General features: G+C 45.7%; 1 protein-coding gene across 1 annotated transcript; it reads right to left on the bottom strand.

Annotated features, from left to right (window-relative positions):
* Positions 1–1673: 1673 nt before the first annotated feature.
* On the bottom strand, positions 1674–12895 carry LOC124672838. The gene is made up of 4 exons (XM_047209003.1): positions 12827–12895; positions 2776–2906; positions 2556–2672; positions 1674–1939 (listed from the first exon to the last, which is right to left on the bottom strand). Exons 1-4 carry the CDS (start codon positions 12893–12895, stop codon positions 1768–1770), a joined length of 489 nt encoding a protein of 162 aa, XP_047064959.1. The 3' UTR covers positions 1674–1767.
* Between the last annotated feature and the right edge of the window lie 3956 nt (positions 12896–16851).

Below are 16851 nucleotides of genomic sequence, written 5' to 3'. Positions count from 1 at the left end.
TCCAGACAAGCATCTATGCCTAAAAAGTCCACCTTCAGGTTATCATCCGAACCCCTTCCGGTATTAAGTTGTAAAACAACAGACAATTGCATTAAGTATGGTGCGTAATGTAATCAATAACTATATCCTCGGACATAGCATCAATGTTTTATCCCTAGTGGCAACAACACATCCACAACCTTAGAACTTTCTCGTCATCGTCCCGGATTTAATGGAGGCATGAACCCACTATCGAGCATAAATACTCCCTCTTGGAGTTAAGAGCAAAAACTTGGCCGGAGCCTCTACTAATAACGGAGAGCATGCAAGATCATAAACAACACATAGGTAATAGATTGATAATCAACATAACATAGTATTCTCTATCCATCGGATCCCGACAAACACAACATATAGAATTACAGATAGATGATCTTGATCATGTTAGGCAGCTCACAAGATCCGACAATGAAGCACATGAGGAGAAGACAATCATCTAGCTATTGCTATGGACCCATAGTCCAGGGGTGAACTACTCACTCATCACTCCGGAGGCGACCATGGCGGTGAAGAGTCCTCCGGGAGATGATTCCCATCTCCGGCAGGGTGCCGGAGGTGATCTCCAAAATCCCCCGAGATGGGATTGGCGGCGGCGGCGTCTCAGTAAGGTTTTCCGTATCGTGGCTCTCGGTACTGGGGGTTTCGCGACGGAGGCTTTAAGTAGGCGGAAGGGCAACGCGGGGGGCCACACGAGGGCCCCACACGGCAGGGCCACGCGGCCTAGGGCTCGGCCGCGCCGCCCTGTTGTGGCGGCGCCTCGTGGCCCCACTTCCTTTCCCCCTCGGTCTTCTGGAAGCTTCGTGCAAAAATAGGACCCTGGGCGTTGATTTCGTCCAATTCCGAGAATATTTCTTTACTAGGATTTCTGAAACCAAAAACAGCAGAAAACAGACAACCGACTCTTCGGCATCTCGTTAATAGGTTAGTGCCGGAAAATGCATAAATACGACATATAATGTGTATAAAACATGTAGATATCATCAATAATGTGGCATGGAACATAAGAAATTATCGATACGTCGGAGACGTATCAGTGACAGTGTGCATGCTATGTTAGTACTTGGTGTAATTGCAATGATGTATCATGCACTCTAAGGTTATTTAAATATGAACATCGAATGTTGTGGAGCTTGTTAACTCCGGCATTGAGGTGCTCTTGTAGCCCTACACAATTAGTGGTGTTCATCATCCAACAAGAGAGTGTAGAGTGGTTTTATTATGTGATCAATGTTGAAAGTGTCCACTAGTGAAAGTATGATCCCTAGGCCTTGTTTCTAAGCATCGAAACTCCGTTTACACTACTAGGAATATGCTTACCGCCGGCGCACAGAATTTGCTACCGCCGGCGCCTTGCTGTTCGCCGGCGATCACCTCGCCGGTGGTAAAGTGCTACCGCCGGCGTATTCGTAAGCGCCAACGGTAAGGTGGAAATACCCCTGGCGATTTTCCCAACTCGCCGGCGGTAATAGATACCACCGGCACTTCCCAACTCGCCAGCGGTATTTTAAGTTACCACCGGCAAACAGCCCTATGCGCCAGCGGTATCTATTTTAGGATTTAAAAAAAAAACTGACGTGAAATCACAAAACCTTCAGATATAGAATAAAAATAAACTCACTTTTTATTCTATACGATCTAAAGTTTCTCTACATAATTGTATTTAAACTGAACAGTAATTACAATTTCGCTCATATTACAATTTTGCTCGGACGTGCTCCTCCGTACACATCAGGACGTAAGAAGCAGTACCTCTTCATCACTTTCTTCGTCACCAGCCTGATTTTTAATCCCATTCAGATATGGATCAGGGTCGTCTATAGTGCTCTGAATAGCAGCTGCAACGGCACCACTTCCATCAACGCTATCTTCTCCAAGATTCATGATTTCCAAATTCTTAGCACTTGAACAAGAAAAAAGTAAGTACTCATTAGCTTCATACAACATAAATCATACACTAATAATTAAATGAATCTAGTGAAGGCGAATAGCTGACAACGTTGAAAAGGTTAAATCAAGATACAACAAGTGTAAATGAAGAACTGTAGAAGTAGAAAATGAACAAACATAAGGCATCTACCACAATCAGTTTCATATTTTGCAAGCAGAAGAACTGAGCATCAATGGCATCTACCACGAAACAAAAAACAAATGAACTTTTTGCAAAGACGAACAACTATAATCTGCAGTTAGGTAATAAGCTTATTGGAGGGTTCCAGTGTTTCATCAGTACATAATCAATACATTCAGTTCAGAGCCCTTCATAAATAAATTGGAGATTTGTATCTGGGCATATCAATAGAGAAATATAAGTATTAACCATAGAGATCAATGTAAGAACTCTGCAGTTTATCCAAAATAAATAACATAGTGTCCAATATGTACTAGTAACAGAGAGGAGAGCAGACCCCTTGGGTCGGTACCAAACATGGAATTGGCATGCATATTTAGAAGGTCAACCACACATCAAGCAGCGAATTAGCACAGACGAGCGAAGGATCTGGGGAAGCAAACGTTACCATCTGGAGATCCCTGCTCCCGGAAGTGCTCTCAACGAGGTTGGGTCGGGCGCGGACGTCCTAGATGATAGGCCTCCCGATGAGTGAGACGATGAGGTGAGTCCCCTCGGGGTAGATCTGCAAGGGAACGGAGATGAGACCACCGCGAGATCCACCGAATCGGGCGGAGCGGAGCAACCATGAGATCGGGGAGGGACAGGTCGGTTCGAGGACTAGTCACCTTGTCCTTGATCCCCTCGAAGCGGTTGAAGACGATGGCCCGGTGGCCTCCCTCGATGTTGCAGATCGTCTTCGAGGCGCCGAACCAGAGCGCGCCGCCCGCCAGCGCCAGCTTGACCATGGCGCTCGCCCCTGCCGGCGCCTTGATTTTGTTCATCTCGGAGACGCGCAAGCTCGCCGGGGAGGGTGGGGTGCTCGCGGTGGCCGGGATTTAGCTAGGATTTTCCGAGCGATTTGGGGAGAAAGGGGAAGAGGCGGCGGAGGAAGAGGGAGGAAAGGGAAGGGTGGCCGTGGATGTTAAGTGGGAGGCATAGGGCGAAATACCCCCGGCGAGTTTCAGCTGGAAACGCGTGCGGTAAATTCGGCCCAAGTCGCTCACACCGGCCCAGTTTACCCCCGGCGAAAATAATTCGTTCTCGCCGGTGGTATTAAAGTTACCCCCGGCGTTTTCGGGCCAAATTGCCAGCGGTAATAAGAGGTTCATCTGGGATCTCTCAGGTCAACTTACCCCCGGCAATTTCAATTCCGACTCGCCGGCGGTAAGGGGCCTATCCCCGGCAACCCCGAACCTGCTCGCCGGCGGTAACTTACCGCCGGCCACCTTGAAGCGGACTTGCCGGCGGTAATAAATCCGGCTATAAGCTTATTCCTAGTAGTGTTATTTACTGTTCTGTTGCATGTTTACTCGCTGCCATATTTTATTCAGATTGCTATTACCACTCATATACATCCATATTACTTGTATTTCACTATCTCTTCGCCGAACTAGTGCACCTATACATCTGACAAGTGTATTAGGTGTGTTGGGGACACAAGAGACTTCTTGTATCGTGATTGCAGGGGTTGCTTGAGAGGGATATCTTTGACCTCTTCCTCCCTGAGTTCGATAAACCTTGGGTGATCCACTTAAGAGAAACTTGCTGCTGTTCTACAAACCTCTGCTCTTGGAGGCCCAACACTGTCTACAAGAATAGAAGCACCCATAGACATCAATACACACTTTCTGCGCCTAGCTGAAAGGCGTTAAAAAAAAGCGCTTATGGGAGACAACCCATTATTTTACTTCTGCACTTTTGTTTTATATTTGAGTCTTGGAAGTTGTTACTACTGTAGCAACCTCTCCTTATCTTTATTTTATTGCATTGTTGTGCCAAGTAAAGTCTTTGATCGTAAAGTCAATACTAGATTTGGATTACTGTCACGAAATTGAGCCGCCCCTGCTGTAGAAAATTTATAAAAATCTTCCAATTTACGTGCATGATCCTCAGATATGTACGCAACTTTCATTCAATTTGGGCATTTTCATCTGAGCAAGTCTGGTGCCTCTAAAAAATTCGTCTTTACGGACTGTTCTGTTTTGACAGATTCTGCCTTTTATTTCGCATTGCCTGTTTTGCTATGTTTGATGGATTTCTTTGTTCCATTAACTTTCAGTAGCTTTGTGCAATGTCCAGAAGTGTTAAGAATGATTATGTCACCTCTGAATACATGAATTTTTAATTATGCACTAACCCTCTAATGAGATTGTTTTGAGTTTGGTGTGGAGGAAGTTTTCAAGGGTCAAGAGAGGAGGATGATACAATATGATCAAGAAGAGTGAAAAGTCTAAGCTTGGGGATGCCCCCGTGGTTCATCCCTGCATATTTTAAGAAGACTCAAGCATCTAAGCTTGGGGATGCCCAAGGCATCCCTTCTTCATCGACAACTTATCAGGTCACCTCTAGTGAAACTATATTTTTATTCCGTCACATCTTATGTGCTTTACTTGGAGCGTCTGTTTTTTTTTATTTTTGTTTTCGTTTGAATAAAATCGGATCCTAGCATTCTTTGTTTGGGAGAGAGACACGCTCCGTTGTTTCGTATGAACACATATGTTCTTAGCTTTATTCTTAATGTTCATGGCGAAGGTTGAAACCGCTTCGTTCATTGTTATATGGTTGGAAACAGAAAATGCTGCATGTGGTAAATGGTATAATGTCTTGAATAATTTGATACTTGGCAATTGTTGTGCTCATATAGATCATGTTTAAGCTCTTGCATCATGTACTTTGCACCTATTAATGAAGAACTACATAGAGCTTGTTAAAATTTGGTTTGCATGATTGGTCTCTAGAGTCTAGATATTTTATGGTTAAGGTGTTTGAACAACAAGGAGACAATGTAAAGTCTTATAATGCTTACAATATGTTCATATGTGAGTCTTGCTGCATCGTTTTATACTTGAGTTTGCTTCAAACAACCTTGCTAGCCTAGCCTTGTATTGAGAGGAATTCTTCTCGTGCATCCAAATTCTTGAGCCAAAAACTATGCCATTTGTGTCCACCATACCTACCTACTACATGGTATTTCTCTGCCATTCCACAGTACATTAATTGAGTGCTACCTTTAAAAATTCTATTCTTTGTCTTTGCAATATATAGCTCATGGGAAAATAGCCTTAAAAAATATTGTGGTGAAGAATATGTACTTATGTATCTTATTTCTTAATAAGTTGCTTGTTGAGCGGTAACCATGTTTCTGGGGACGCCATCAACTTTTACCTTTGTTGAATATCATGTGAGTTGCTATGCATGTTCGTCTTGTCTGAAGTAAGGGCGATTTTCATGATCAAATGGTTTGAGTATGCATATTGTTAGAGAAGAACATTGGGCCGCTAACTAAAACCATGAATCATGGTGGAAGTTTCAGTTTGGATAATTAATCCTCAATCTCTTATGAGAATATTATCTGTTGTTGAATGCTTATGCATTAAAGAGGAGTCCATTATCTGTTGTCTATGTTGTCCCGGTATGGATGTCTAAGTTGAGAATAATCAAAAGCGAGAAATCCAATGCGAGCTTTCTCCTTAGACCTTTGTACATGCGGCATAGAGGTACCCCTTTGTGACACTTGGTTGAAACATATGCTATGCAATGATAATCCATGTTAATCCAAGCTAATTAGGACAAGGTGCGAGCACTATTTGTATACTATGCATGAGGCTTGCAACTTATAGGATATCTTATACATAACACATATGATTTATTACTACCGTTGACAAAATTGTTTCTATGTTTTCAAAATGAAAAGCTCTAGCACAAAAATGAAAAGCTCTAGCACAAAATTGTTTCTATGTTTTCATAATGAAAAGCTCTAGCACAAAATGAAGGGCCTATCTGCTACTTTATTGTTGAGTCAGTTTACCCATTCTTTCTATCTTAGAAGCAAACACTTGTATCAACTGTGTGCATTGATTCTTACACGTTTACCTATTGCACTTGTTATATTACTTTGTGTTGACAATTATCCATGAGATAAATATGTTGAAGTTGAAAGCAACCGCTGAAACTTATATCTTCCTTTGTGTTGCTTCAATGCCTTTACTTAGAATCTATTGCTTTATGAGTAACTCTTATGCAAGTCTTATTGATGCTTGTCTTGAAAGTATTATTCATGAAAAGTCTTTGCTATATGATTTATTTATTTACTCATTGTCTTCACCATTGCTTCGAATCGCTGCATTCATCTCATATGCTTTACAATAGTATTGATCAAGATTATGATAGCATGTCACTTCAGAAATTATTTTTGTTATCGTTTACCTACTCGAGGGCGAGTAGGAACTAAGCTTGGGGATGCTTGATACGTCTCAAACATATCTATGATTTCTTATGTTCCATGCTACTTTTATGATGATACTCACATGTTTTATACACACTTTATGTCATTATTATGCATTTTCCGGCACTAACCTATTGACGAGATGCCGAAGAGCCGCTTCGTTGTTTTCTGCTGTTTTTGGTTTCGGAAATCCTACAAAGGAAATATTCTCGGAATTGGACGAAATCAACGCCCAGGGTCTTATTTTTCCACGAAGCTTCCAGAAGACCGAAAGGATTACGAAGTGGGGCGACGAGGCGCCGCCACGCCAGGGCCGCGCGGCCAGGGCTGGGCCCGCGCCGCCCTGTTGTGTGGGGCCCTCGTGTCGCCCCTAAACCTGCCCTTCCGCCTACTTAAAGCCTTCGTCGCGAATACCCCAGTACCGAGAGCCACGATACGGAAAACCTTCCAGAGACGCCGCCGCCGCCGCCAGTCCCATCTCGGGGGATTCAGGAGATCGCCTCCGGCACCCTGCCGGAGAGGGGAATCACCTCCCGGAGGTCTCTTCATCACCATGATCGCCTCCGGATCGATGTATGAGTAGTTCACCCCTGGACTATGGGTCCATAGCAGTAGCTAGATGGTTGTATTCTCCTCATTGTGCTATCATGTTAGATCTTGTGAGCTGCCTATCATGATCAAGATCATCTATTTGTAATGCTACATGTTGTGTTTGTTGGGATCCGATGAATATTGAATACTACTCCCTCCGGTTCGGTTTGACAGGCGCGCACGCAGTTTAAGACAAAGTTTGACCATTAATTTGGTGAACAAAATATAAATTATATGTTTACAAAATCTATACCATTAGATTCGTATTCAAATAAGGTTTCCAACGATATAATTTTTGTGACATATATTCTATATTTTATTAACTAAAATAATGGTCAAAGCAAATTCTTGAACTACGTGCGTGCCTGTTAAACTGAACCGGAGGTAGTATGTCAAGTTGATTATCAATCTATCATATATGTTGTTTATGTTCTTGCATGCTCTCCGTTGCTAGTAGAGGCTCTGGCCAAGTTGATACTTGTGACTCCAAGAGGGAGTATTTATGCTCGATAGTGGGTTCATGCCTCCATTGAATCTGGGACGAGTGACGTAAAGTTCTAAGGTTGTGGATGTGCTGTTGCCACTAGGGATAAAACATCGATGCTTTGTCTAAGGATATTTGTGTTGATTACATTACGCACCATACTTAATGCAATTGTCTCGTTGTTTGCAACTTAATACTGGAAGGGGTTCGGATGATAACTCTGAAGGTTGGCTTTTTAGGCATAGATGCATGTTGGATAGCGGTCTATGTACTTTGTCGTAATGCCTCGATTAAATCTCATAGTACTCATCATGATATATGTATGTGCATTGTTATGCCTTCTTTATTTGTCAATTGCCCAACTGTAATTTGTTCACCCAACATGCTATTTATCTTAAGGGAGAGACACCACTAGTGAACTGTGGACCCCGGTCCATTCTTTACATCTGAAATACAATCTACTGCAATACTTGTTCTTTACTGTTCTTCGCAAACAAACATCATCATCCAGACTATACATCTAATCCTTTGTTTACAGCAAGCCGGTAAGATTGACAACCTCACTGTTACGTTGGGGCAAAGTACTTTGATTGTGTTTTGCAGGTTCCACGTTGGCGCCGGAATCCCTGGTGTTGCGCCGCACTACACTCCATCACCAACAACCTTCACGTGTTTCTTGACTCCTACTGGTTCGATAACCTTGGTTTCATACTGAGGGAAAACTCGCTGCTGTACGCATCACACCTTCCTCTTGGGGTTCCCAACAGACGTGTGTTAACTACTACCACGCCAACAACACCCCCTCCATCGAATGACGTGGGGGAGGTGAGGGTTTCCGCGGCGGTGTTCCATGGGAGGTGATGAAGCGCCGGTGGTGGAAATCGGGCGGCACGGCTCGGTGCCTGAGGCTCTCCGTCTGTCGAGGGTACTCCTCGGCAATGCCATCCGATTGGGGCTTAGGGTTGACGGAATCCTGCAAGCTGACACGAGACATCGATTCACAGACAAGCGGGAAGAGCGATTTACCCAGGTTCGGGGCCCTCGATGAGGTAAAACCCTTACGTCCTGCTCGTCCGTTCTTGATTATGAAGATATTGGGTTACAATGGGGTGCCGAATAGTTCGGCTGAGATCTCGTCGAGAGGCTAAGTGCTATGATGACCTAGCTCTAGACTTTTTGGTGGCCTAGATTGTTAAGATTGATCCGATCCCTCGGCAGCCCCTCTCCTGGCCTTTATATAGGAGGCCAGGTCTCAAGAGGTCTAACCGAGTACGACTAGGTTTACAGTAGTTTTAGATCTAATCTTTCCTTGTTCGGCTGCTTCCTTGTCTTGCCCGTCAAGGATTCCTCTGGTGCGCCGCCCAGGTGGCCCATCTTGCCTCTAGGTGTCTTCATGGGCCTCCAATTAGTCAATACAAGATAGGGCAATGTTGGTTACCCGAAGGGTAATGCCCACGTCAGTAGCCCCCGAGTGTCTAGCCGAACATTGTTCGGGTAGAGACTGAAGCATGTCTTCTGTTGATGTTCTTCTCCTTGATTGTCCTTTTCCATCTTGAATCAGCATCGTCCTTTTTGTCGGGTGCGCGTCAGCGCTCCCGATGGGAGTAGCCCCCGAGTCTAGGTACGGATGCTGGTAATCCGTGCGTAGACTCAAGTTGTACCACTCAAACATCCTTTTCTGCCGAAGTTTTCTGCAGGTCTTCATAGGTCATCCGATATATTTTTTGCTTGCAAGGGATAATGAGTAACGTGCCCAACCTTTGTTGGTTAACTACCGATGGCAAAACAACGTTACCCTACGCAGAATCAAGTCCCCGGGCATGATTCTGGAGTGCAAAAAAGTTCTGTCGGGTGCGCGTTCAGCGCTCCCGATGGGAGTAGCCCCCGAGTCTAGGTACGGATGCTTGTAATCCGTGCGTAGACTCAGGCCGAGCAACCACCTTTCTCTTCATTTTTTCCTCGACTCTTTGATTTGTCGGGTGCGCGTTCAGTGCTCCCGATGGGAATAGCCCCCGAGTTTAAGTACAGATGCTTCACAATCTGTGCTTAGACTCAAGTTCACCATCCGATAACTTTTCATTTCTTCGAGTGCTTCAAGCATTCTTCATGATGTCATCGATGACGTTTTACGACATCTTGATTTTGACTGACAAGACGCGACCCGCCGGGCCCATTCTCTCCCTGTCTGATCCTATTCTCAAGCAATTTCCTCAATGCTTACCGCTCTATTTTGGAGAAAAACCGGGAACGATTATTCAAGGAACAAACCACCCTCGAGAGACGCCTATCTGCGGCAGACCGATCCAGCGAACGACGAAGAGGCTCGCAAGAAAGCGCCTCTCGGAGCACTCAAGGGGCAGGCAAGCATCGATCAAGACTATCTAGACTATCGGAAGACGATGCTAGAGAAATAACATCGAACCTGACCAAGTCTTTTATGACCACGGACACCGCGGGCATGCCACGGCCAAAAACCGTCGCAGGAGCAACCGCCAATCTCGCTGCATACCTCATCAATCAGCGCCCTGAAAGTTCCATGGCTCAAGCCCACCGAGGTGCCCTGGAAAGTCTCGCGATATTGGGAGATAATCTAGTTCCGCGGAAGGAAAAGGCCACGTTGCAGGCCAGTGGCTCAAAGCACCATGCGAGAGATGCTCGGGACGAAATCACTCAAAGAAGGATCGACAAAGCAAGGCGACGACGCGCCGCCAGGGAGGAGTATGACAGTGATTCTTCGGATGAGAGTCAGGAGAACGACGGCGAGCTCAGGGGAGCCGACTGTTTAAGCTACAAAATCCGCGAGGCAATGCCACCCAGGAAATTCAAACCCACCCCTACTGACGCTGCCAAATACGATGGGAAGCAGGAGCCAAGGTCCTGGATAGACGACTATCTGCAGACTATGATTCTGCATAAGGGGAACCAGATAGCAGCAATGCAGTGCTTACAGCTCTACCTAAAGGATTCAGCGCGAGCCTGGTTAAGGGGTCTGCCGAAGGGTTCCATCAAATCATGGGACGACCTAGTAGATGCCTTCGTTGCCAATTTCCAAGCAACGTACAAAAGACCCGTCGGGATCGAAGAGTTACGGCATTGCCAGCAAAAGCAGAAGGAATCAATGCGCGCATACATCGGGAGATTCACCAAACTCCTAAACGCTGCCGAAGACGTATCTGTCGACAGAGCAATTGATGCCTTCAGCGATGGCATCCGACGTGAAAGCTACATAGAGGAACTCGGACGCAAAAAGCCAAAAACCATAACCAAGTTAATGGAAATCGCCAACAGCTGGGCTGACGGCGAGGACAACGTGCGAAAGCCGCGACAGCGCAGCGACGATGAGGACGACGATCAGCCGAAGCACGATTCAGGTGGTCGAAGGGATCGCCACAAGAGAAGGAAGAACCGCAGTTATGACGACAATAACTTGGTAGCTGCAGGATACTCTGATCGGCAGGACGATCGATATGACGATAGAAGAGACGATCGGCAGGACGCAATCGGAACAACTCTGGGAACCGTGGCAATTATAAACCACGGCAGCAGAGGACTCCCGAACTGCCCTATGCTGAGCAGATCAACGCTCCCTGTTACTTGCACTCATACACCGATTCTAAGGACGGCAAAATAAAGTCAAGCCACTTACTCAGGGACTGTCGGCAGTTCATTGACATGCACAAACTCATCCAGCAGGGACTGTCGGCCCGCCAAGAAGTCTTGATGTCTCGTGTCAGCTTGCAGGATTCCGTCAACCCTAAGCCACAGACGGCGCCAATTGTCGAGGGTACTCCTCGGCAATGCCCTCTGATTGGGGCTTAGGGTTGACGGAATCCTGCAAGCTGACACGAGACATCCGTTCACAGACAAGCGGGGAGAGCGATTTACCCAAGTTCGGGGCCCTCGATGAGGTAAAACCCTTACGTCCTGCCTGTCTGTTCTTGATTATGAAGATATTGGGTTACAATGGGGTGCCGAATAGTTCGGCTGAGATCTCGTCGAGAGGCTAAGTGCTATGATGACCTAGCTCTAGACTTTTTGGTTTACAGTAGTTTTAGATCTAATCTTTCCTTGTTCAGGTGCTTCCTTGTCTTGCCCGTCAAGGATTCCTCTGGTGCGCCGCCCAGGTGGCCCATCTTGCCTCTAGGTGTCTTCATGGGCCTCCAATTAGTCAATACAGGATAGGGCAATGTCGGTTACCCGAAGGGTAATGCCCACGTCACCGTCGGTAGCCGAGGATTTGGTAGAGCAGTGGCGGCCTCCGCCCCCGATGATAGTTCGGCGGTGGTACGCATGATACGCACCGCCGTCCTCTTCCCTGGTGATCCGGAAGGAGGGACTGGCGGCGTGGGGGCTGCTGGTCTTGCTTTGTTTTTTGTGGTGGTCCTCGGGTTTCTCGCAAGCGAAGATGAAGATCTTCCGGAGGTCAGTTTGCGTTGATCTGGATGGAGAGATGAGTTCCAGAAAGCTCCGCCGACGAATTTAATAGTGCATCTTTTTCCTGGAGTTTGCTGGATCGGGTGGTATTAGGTCGCACACACCCATGTTTTTATTCCGACCGTTTGGTTCCGGAGGGAGCGGCGCGAAGCTTTATTCTGTGTTTACACCAGGTGACTTTTTGGTCCATGGTGAGGTCAGAAGAAGGAATATCATGAAGGCCGGATTGGTGGTCTGGCTAAAGGAGGTTCGAGTCTCCGTGATACTGAGGGATTTGCTTGGCGTTCCGGGCTCCGCAGCGGTGGTATGCATGTGGGAGCGACAACACAGGTGAAGTTCAGAGTCTTACCTCTCAGGGTGAAAACCTAAGGTCTGGCCTTAACTGGTTGTGCCTGGCAATGACCTTGTTGGAGGCATTGTTTTGAGAGTGGGGACTATCTTCAGGGTGAAAACATAAGACCTTTGGTCGGGCGACGACGGCGCTGGTGCACCGTTCTCTTCTTGGAGGCGTCGCTTTTGGAGAGTCTTTATTTTAGGTGTTGTCACGGTGGTGGTTGTATTGCTGTTGCTAGGTCTGAAATGCTGTAGCCGGACCTTTATTTCTTAGTTTTCTTTACTCTTTTTTGGCTCTGTGCATCCGTTTTGCCACTAGGGTGTGGTGTTGTTGTCAGAGGCTGGGTATAATTGGTATCTTTTGATATTAATATATTCCTTTTATCAAAAAAGTTGTTTATTAAGTAAATGAATTTTTTAAGCTTCTCAATGAGCAAGGGGTATGGCAAGAGCTATAAGGTAATAAGTATCTCAATAATAAAAGGAAAACGATTGTTTTCCTCCGGAGGCTGCGACGCGCTGTGCCTCCGGGCTCACCGTCCACCACGCGTCCCTTGGGAGAAAGAGCCGGACATGTGCGTGAGACCCACCATCTGCCTTATCTTCTCACCTTGCTCTCTCCCGTCCACTCAATCCCCCATCTCTTTCTCCTTCTTTCAACCACCGAGCACAAACCCATCTGGCTCTGACTCTTGGCCTCTGCTCCAACCAGCTCGCCGGTCGTTTCTCACCAACAGGCAAACGCGCCAACGTCCCTCCCCCCTCCCGGGGTGTTGCCTTCTCTTAGACGAGGTGCTTCCTGGGAAGGGCGGGGCTGCTGCATGCGCTTAGGAGAGGTGCTTCCCGGCGAGGGCGGCGGTGCCACCGCCTGTCACGGGCGGTGCGCCGCAGAAGCTGCAAAGGTGTGCCTCTGGAGCTTCAAAAGTTTGCCGTCCGAGCTGCAATGGTTCGCCGATCGAGCTGCAATGGTCTGCCGCCGCAGCTGCAATGGTCGCCGCCGGAGCTTCAATGGTCCGCCGCTCGAGCTGCAATGGTCGCTGCCGGAGTTGCAATGGTCTACCGCTCGAGCTGCAATGGTCTACCGCTCGAGCTGCAATGGTCGCTGCCGGAGCTGCAATGGTCGCCGCCGAGCTGCAATGGTCTGCCACCGGAGCTGCAATGGTCTACCACCGTAGCTGCAAACATGCGCCATGGGAGCTGCAAAAGTGCCTTCCAATGCTGCAAGCCCGCCGTCGAGAGCCACCGCGGTGCTGCAAGCTCGCCGTCGAGAGCCGCCGCGGTGCTTCAAAGCCGCCGATGTGGATGCCCCCTTCGTGCTACAAGTCTGCCGTCGACCTTTGTGGTGGTGTTGCAAGCCCATCGACTATGGCGCCGCCTCCGTGTTGCAAGCCGGTCGTCGGGGCACCACCGGCGGTGGTGCAGGTGCTGATGTTGCAAAGATGGGTGGCCGACCAGAGGGTGCCTCGGGGGAGGGCGCGAAGGTGCGGCGGTAGGCGGGTGCTGCCATGCCTGTGTGGGAGTTTTTCTTTCTTTCTTTTCCGTGCGGGGAGCGAGCGGGTGCTGCATATGGGTATGGTCCAGAGGACACGTGTCGCATAGGGGAGTCGGAGGTTCCAGGGAAAATATCCTCCGGAGGATCCTCAGCACCGCCCATAATAAAATGATGTCACAAGTGGCAACAAAACCCACTGATTCATAATTTTGGAAGGGTCTAATTTAAGTCAAGAATGCTTCTTTTGAGCGTGGATTCTTTAATATAGGAAATAGTCAATCAACTCATTTTTGGGAAGACACATGGCAAGAAAATGTTTTAGCTCATTATCCTTTCTATACGGAATCTTGGCTGCATTTTGTTGAACGACTCATGCTTGTTAATCTAAATAGTGGAGAGGATAAATTTATATGGAAGCTTACTACTTCAGTGATTTTCTCAGTTAAACTCATGTATACTGATTTCATAAATGCGCATACGGTCTTCCTTAGAAAAAAATGGAAACTAAAGATATCATTAAATATTTTTATGTGGTTCTTACATAAAAATCTTATACTTACAAAGGATACTTTTGCAAAGCGTAATTGAAATATATGTAAGAAATGTGCTTTCTTTGACTCCGAAGAATTTATGACTCAATTTTTTAAGTCAACTTCAGGTCATGTTGTCCGGAAAGTAACTTTCTTTTTTAAATATTGCCCTACCAATAAATTGTACAAATATGTTTGGTAAATCTTTGAATGGGAAATATGAAAAGAAAAGCAAAGCACAAGTTCAAGTAGGGACCTATGCTTTAGTGTGGTATTTATTAAACTGTTGGAACGATGTTATTTTTAACAAAAATATAACTGCTCATTTTATATAGGTCATCTGTATGCCTACTCACTAGGTCCATGAGCGGTCTTTCTTGCTGCCAGAGGTGCAACAAGCACCTATGATTTATGTGTGCACATGATTAGAGACGGTTGCATGGGATATCTACAACTAGGGTGACTAGTGGCTTTCAAAGCGAATACGATATGCATATGAGACTTATTTTTCTATTCCTATACAAGTTGATTTTTATGTACACCTTTGTGTGATTTATGAGATGTAAACTCGAAAACTTAGAACTATATATGCAATAAAGCAAGCTATGTGTATCGATTGATGCAGAGGCTAGGGCTACACTCTTCATTTCCAAAAGAAAATTTCAAAGACGAGGGTACTATCAAATGATCAGACAGACCTAACACCTTACCGACGAAGTTGTTTCCAAATTCGACAATTGGAGAACACACCTACGAATCAAAAATATACTTTGTTTTTCCTAGTGTTCTAAGAAACACAACACGAAGAAGAAAATCTGTGCGGCCAAAGAATAATATAATTTTTTGTTCTTCTGAAAAACGCCTATAGATGAGCTGTAAACTAATGACAGTTTGGAAAAAAAAAATCTTGTATGTATGATAAATATCTGAGCGAAGATATAAGTTACCTGCCCTTGCAATTATATCTCAGTTCACCTTAAAACAAGAAAGTTCTAGTTCACAGTATAAATATTTTCTAAGATATATAATGTTTTCATACATGTATAGTTTGGGCCAAAACCTTGATTACATGTGACAATATGGTTCCCATACATGATCCCTGGCTGTTATAGCTTTACCTGGTATCTACCTAAATAGCGCCCATTTGAACTCCTCAGTGTAATATAAAAATTATATTTTTTTTCATCACGTCAGAAAATGAAGTTTCAAAATAAGCAAACAATACATCTAACAAAATGATTCTTTCAAATTTTTTTGAACTAAATAGTTGAAAATCTGGGGTATTTGGTTGGTTCATGAACGAAATCAGGTAGAGATTTGTTGCACTTGGAAATCAACTAGTAGTCAAAGAGAACATATCGAAAGAACATGACCATGATAAAAATAGTTATTTTGAGAAATGTAAAACCATATGAATAAAAGGAAAATTAATAAAATGCTTAAGCATGTCGGATTGTAATTTTCAGTGATGATAAAGAACATAGAAGAGAAGGCCGCAAAGATCACCCTCCGTCGTAGTTGATGTAGTATATCTTGGCAAATAGGAACACATAAAGTGACTCAACAGAAGCACAATATTTTCTCATTTCAGTTGCACACATTTTATCAGAACATGATCATAGGTACAGGGTATACACACTACCCATGATTTAACTTAAATGAACATATGTAACACATCTTACGCGGTTCCAAGAAGTACAACCCGTCTTCATTTTTGTGGATATAATGGTTGGTTAAAAAGATCTCATTATTACTTAAACATAACAGATAAATCTTACTTCAATTAGTGAATATATTTTTGTGAGAGAAATGTTATACATATGATGGGTTTTTCCATCCGACTCATGTCCTACGTTGCAATAAGCCGTGTGTGCTTTGATATTTTAATCATCTGACCCCAGTGCAAGGACTTGAGAAAGATGGTACGCATGTAATTTCCATTTTTGTGATTGTTGTTTATGTGATATCCTCATGTTTTGAAGCAACCCCTTTAGATTTCAGAGTTTGTTCGGGCAAGGAAATCTACCTCGGCCTGTCCTGACTCAAGAAAATTCTTAGAGCATCTCCAGTCGCGTCCCCCAAACCGTCCCCCAAACCGCGCCGGATCGAGCGTTTGGGGGACGTGTTTCGTTCGTGCCGCGTTTGGGGGACGTCGCTCCCCAGCCGCGTCCCCCAAACGCCGCCCCCAAACATTAAAAGTATTTTTTTGGCTAGAAAGAAACTATTTAATAATATTCAAATCGGTTGAACATAAACAAATTATATATAAAACTTCGAAAAAATATAATTAAATACATATAAACTATCTACTTCTTCTTCTTCGCTGATGGCCCCGCCTCGTCGTCGTCATCGCGGTGGCGCTTCCTGCTCGTCACCTCTTCCGAAGAGGCGGTGTCGGCGCTCGACGCGTCGTCGTCGCCGGTGCTCGTCGGCTGCGCCTTGGCCTTGGCCTTGGCCTTGGCCTTGGCGGCCTTGGCCTTGGCGGCCTTCGCCTTGGAAGCCTTCGCCTTGGCCGCCTTCGCCTTCGCACGGGCCACCGCCGCCGCCGCGGCCTCGCTCTCTTCTTCCTCCTCCTCCCAGCCCAGCCATTCCTCCTCGCCGTCAAGCGGCGGC

This window comes from Lolium rigidum, chromosome 7 (genome assembly GCF_022539505.1).
Source record: "Lolium rigidum isolate FL_2022 chromosome 7, APGP_CSIRO_Lrig_0.1, whole genome shotgun sequence".
NCBI classification, from domain to species: domain Eukaryota; kingdom Viridiplantae; phylum Streptophyta; class Magnoliopsida; order Poales; family Poaceae; genus Lolium; species Lolium rigidum.
The sequence above is the reverse complement of the archived record's forward strand: the minus strand, read 5'-3'. Positions and strand labels throughout refer to the sequence as shown.

Excerpts from the sequence above, each read along its gene's own strand:
- LOC124672838 (XM_047209003.1), bottom strand. The coding sequence starts at position 12,895 with ATGGGTTTGTGCTCGGTGGTTGAAAGAAGGAGAAAGAGATGGGGGATT. Across the intron at positions 2,907-12,826 it reads AGTGGACGGGAGAGAGCAAG|GGGCGAGCGCCATGGTCAAG; the intron begins GTGAGAAGATAA and ends AGGCGCCGGCAG. Across the intron at positions 1,940-2,555 it reads GGAGCAGGGATCTCCAGATG|TGCTAAGAATTTGGAAATCA; the intron begins GTAACGTTTGCT and ends TTCTTGTTCAAG.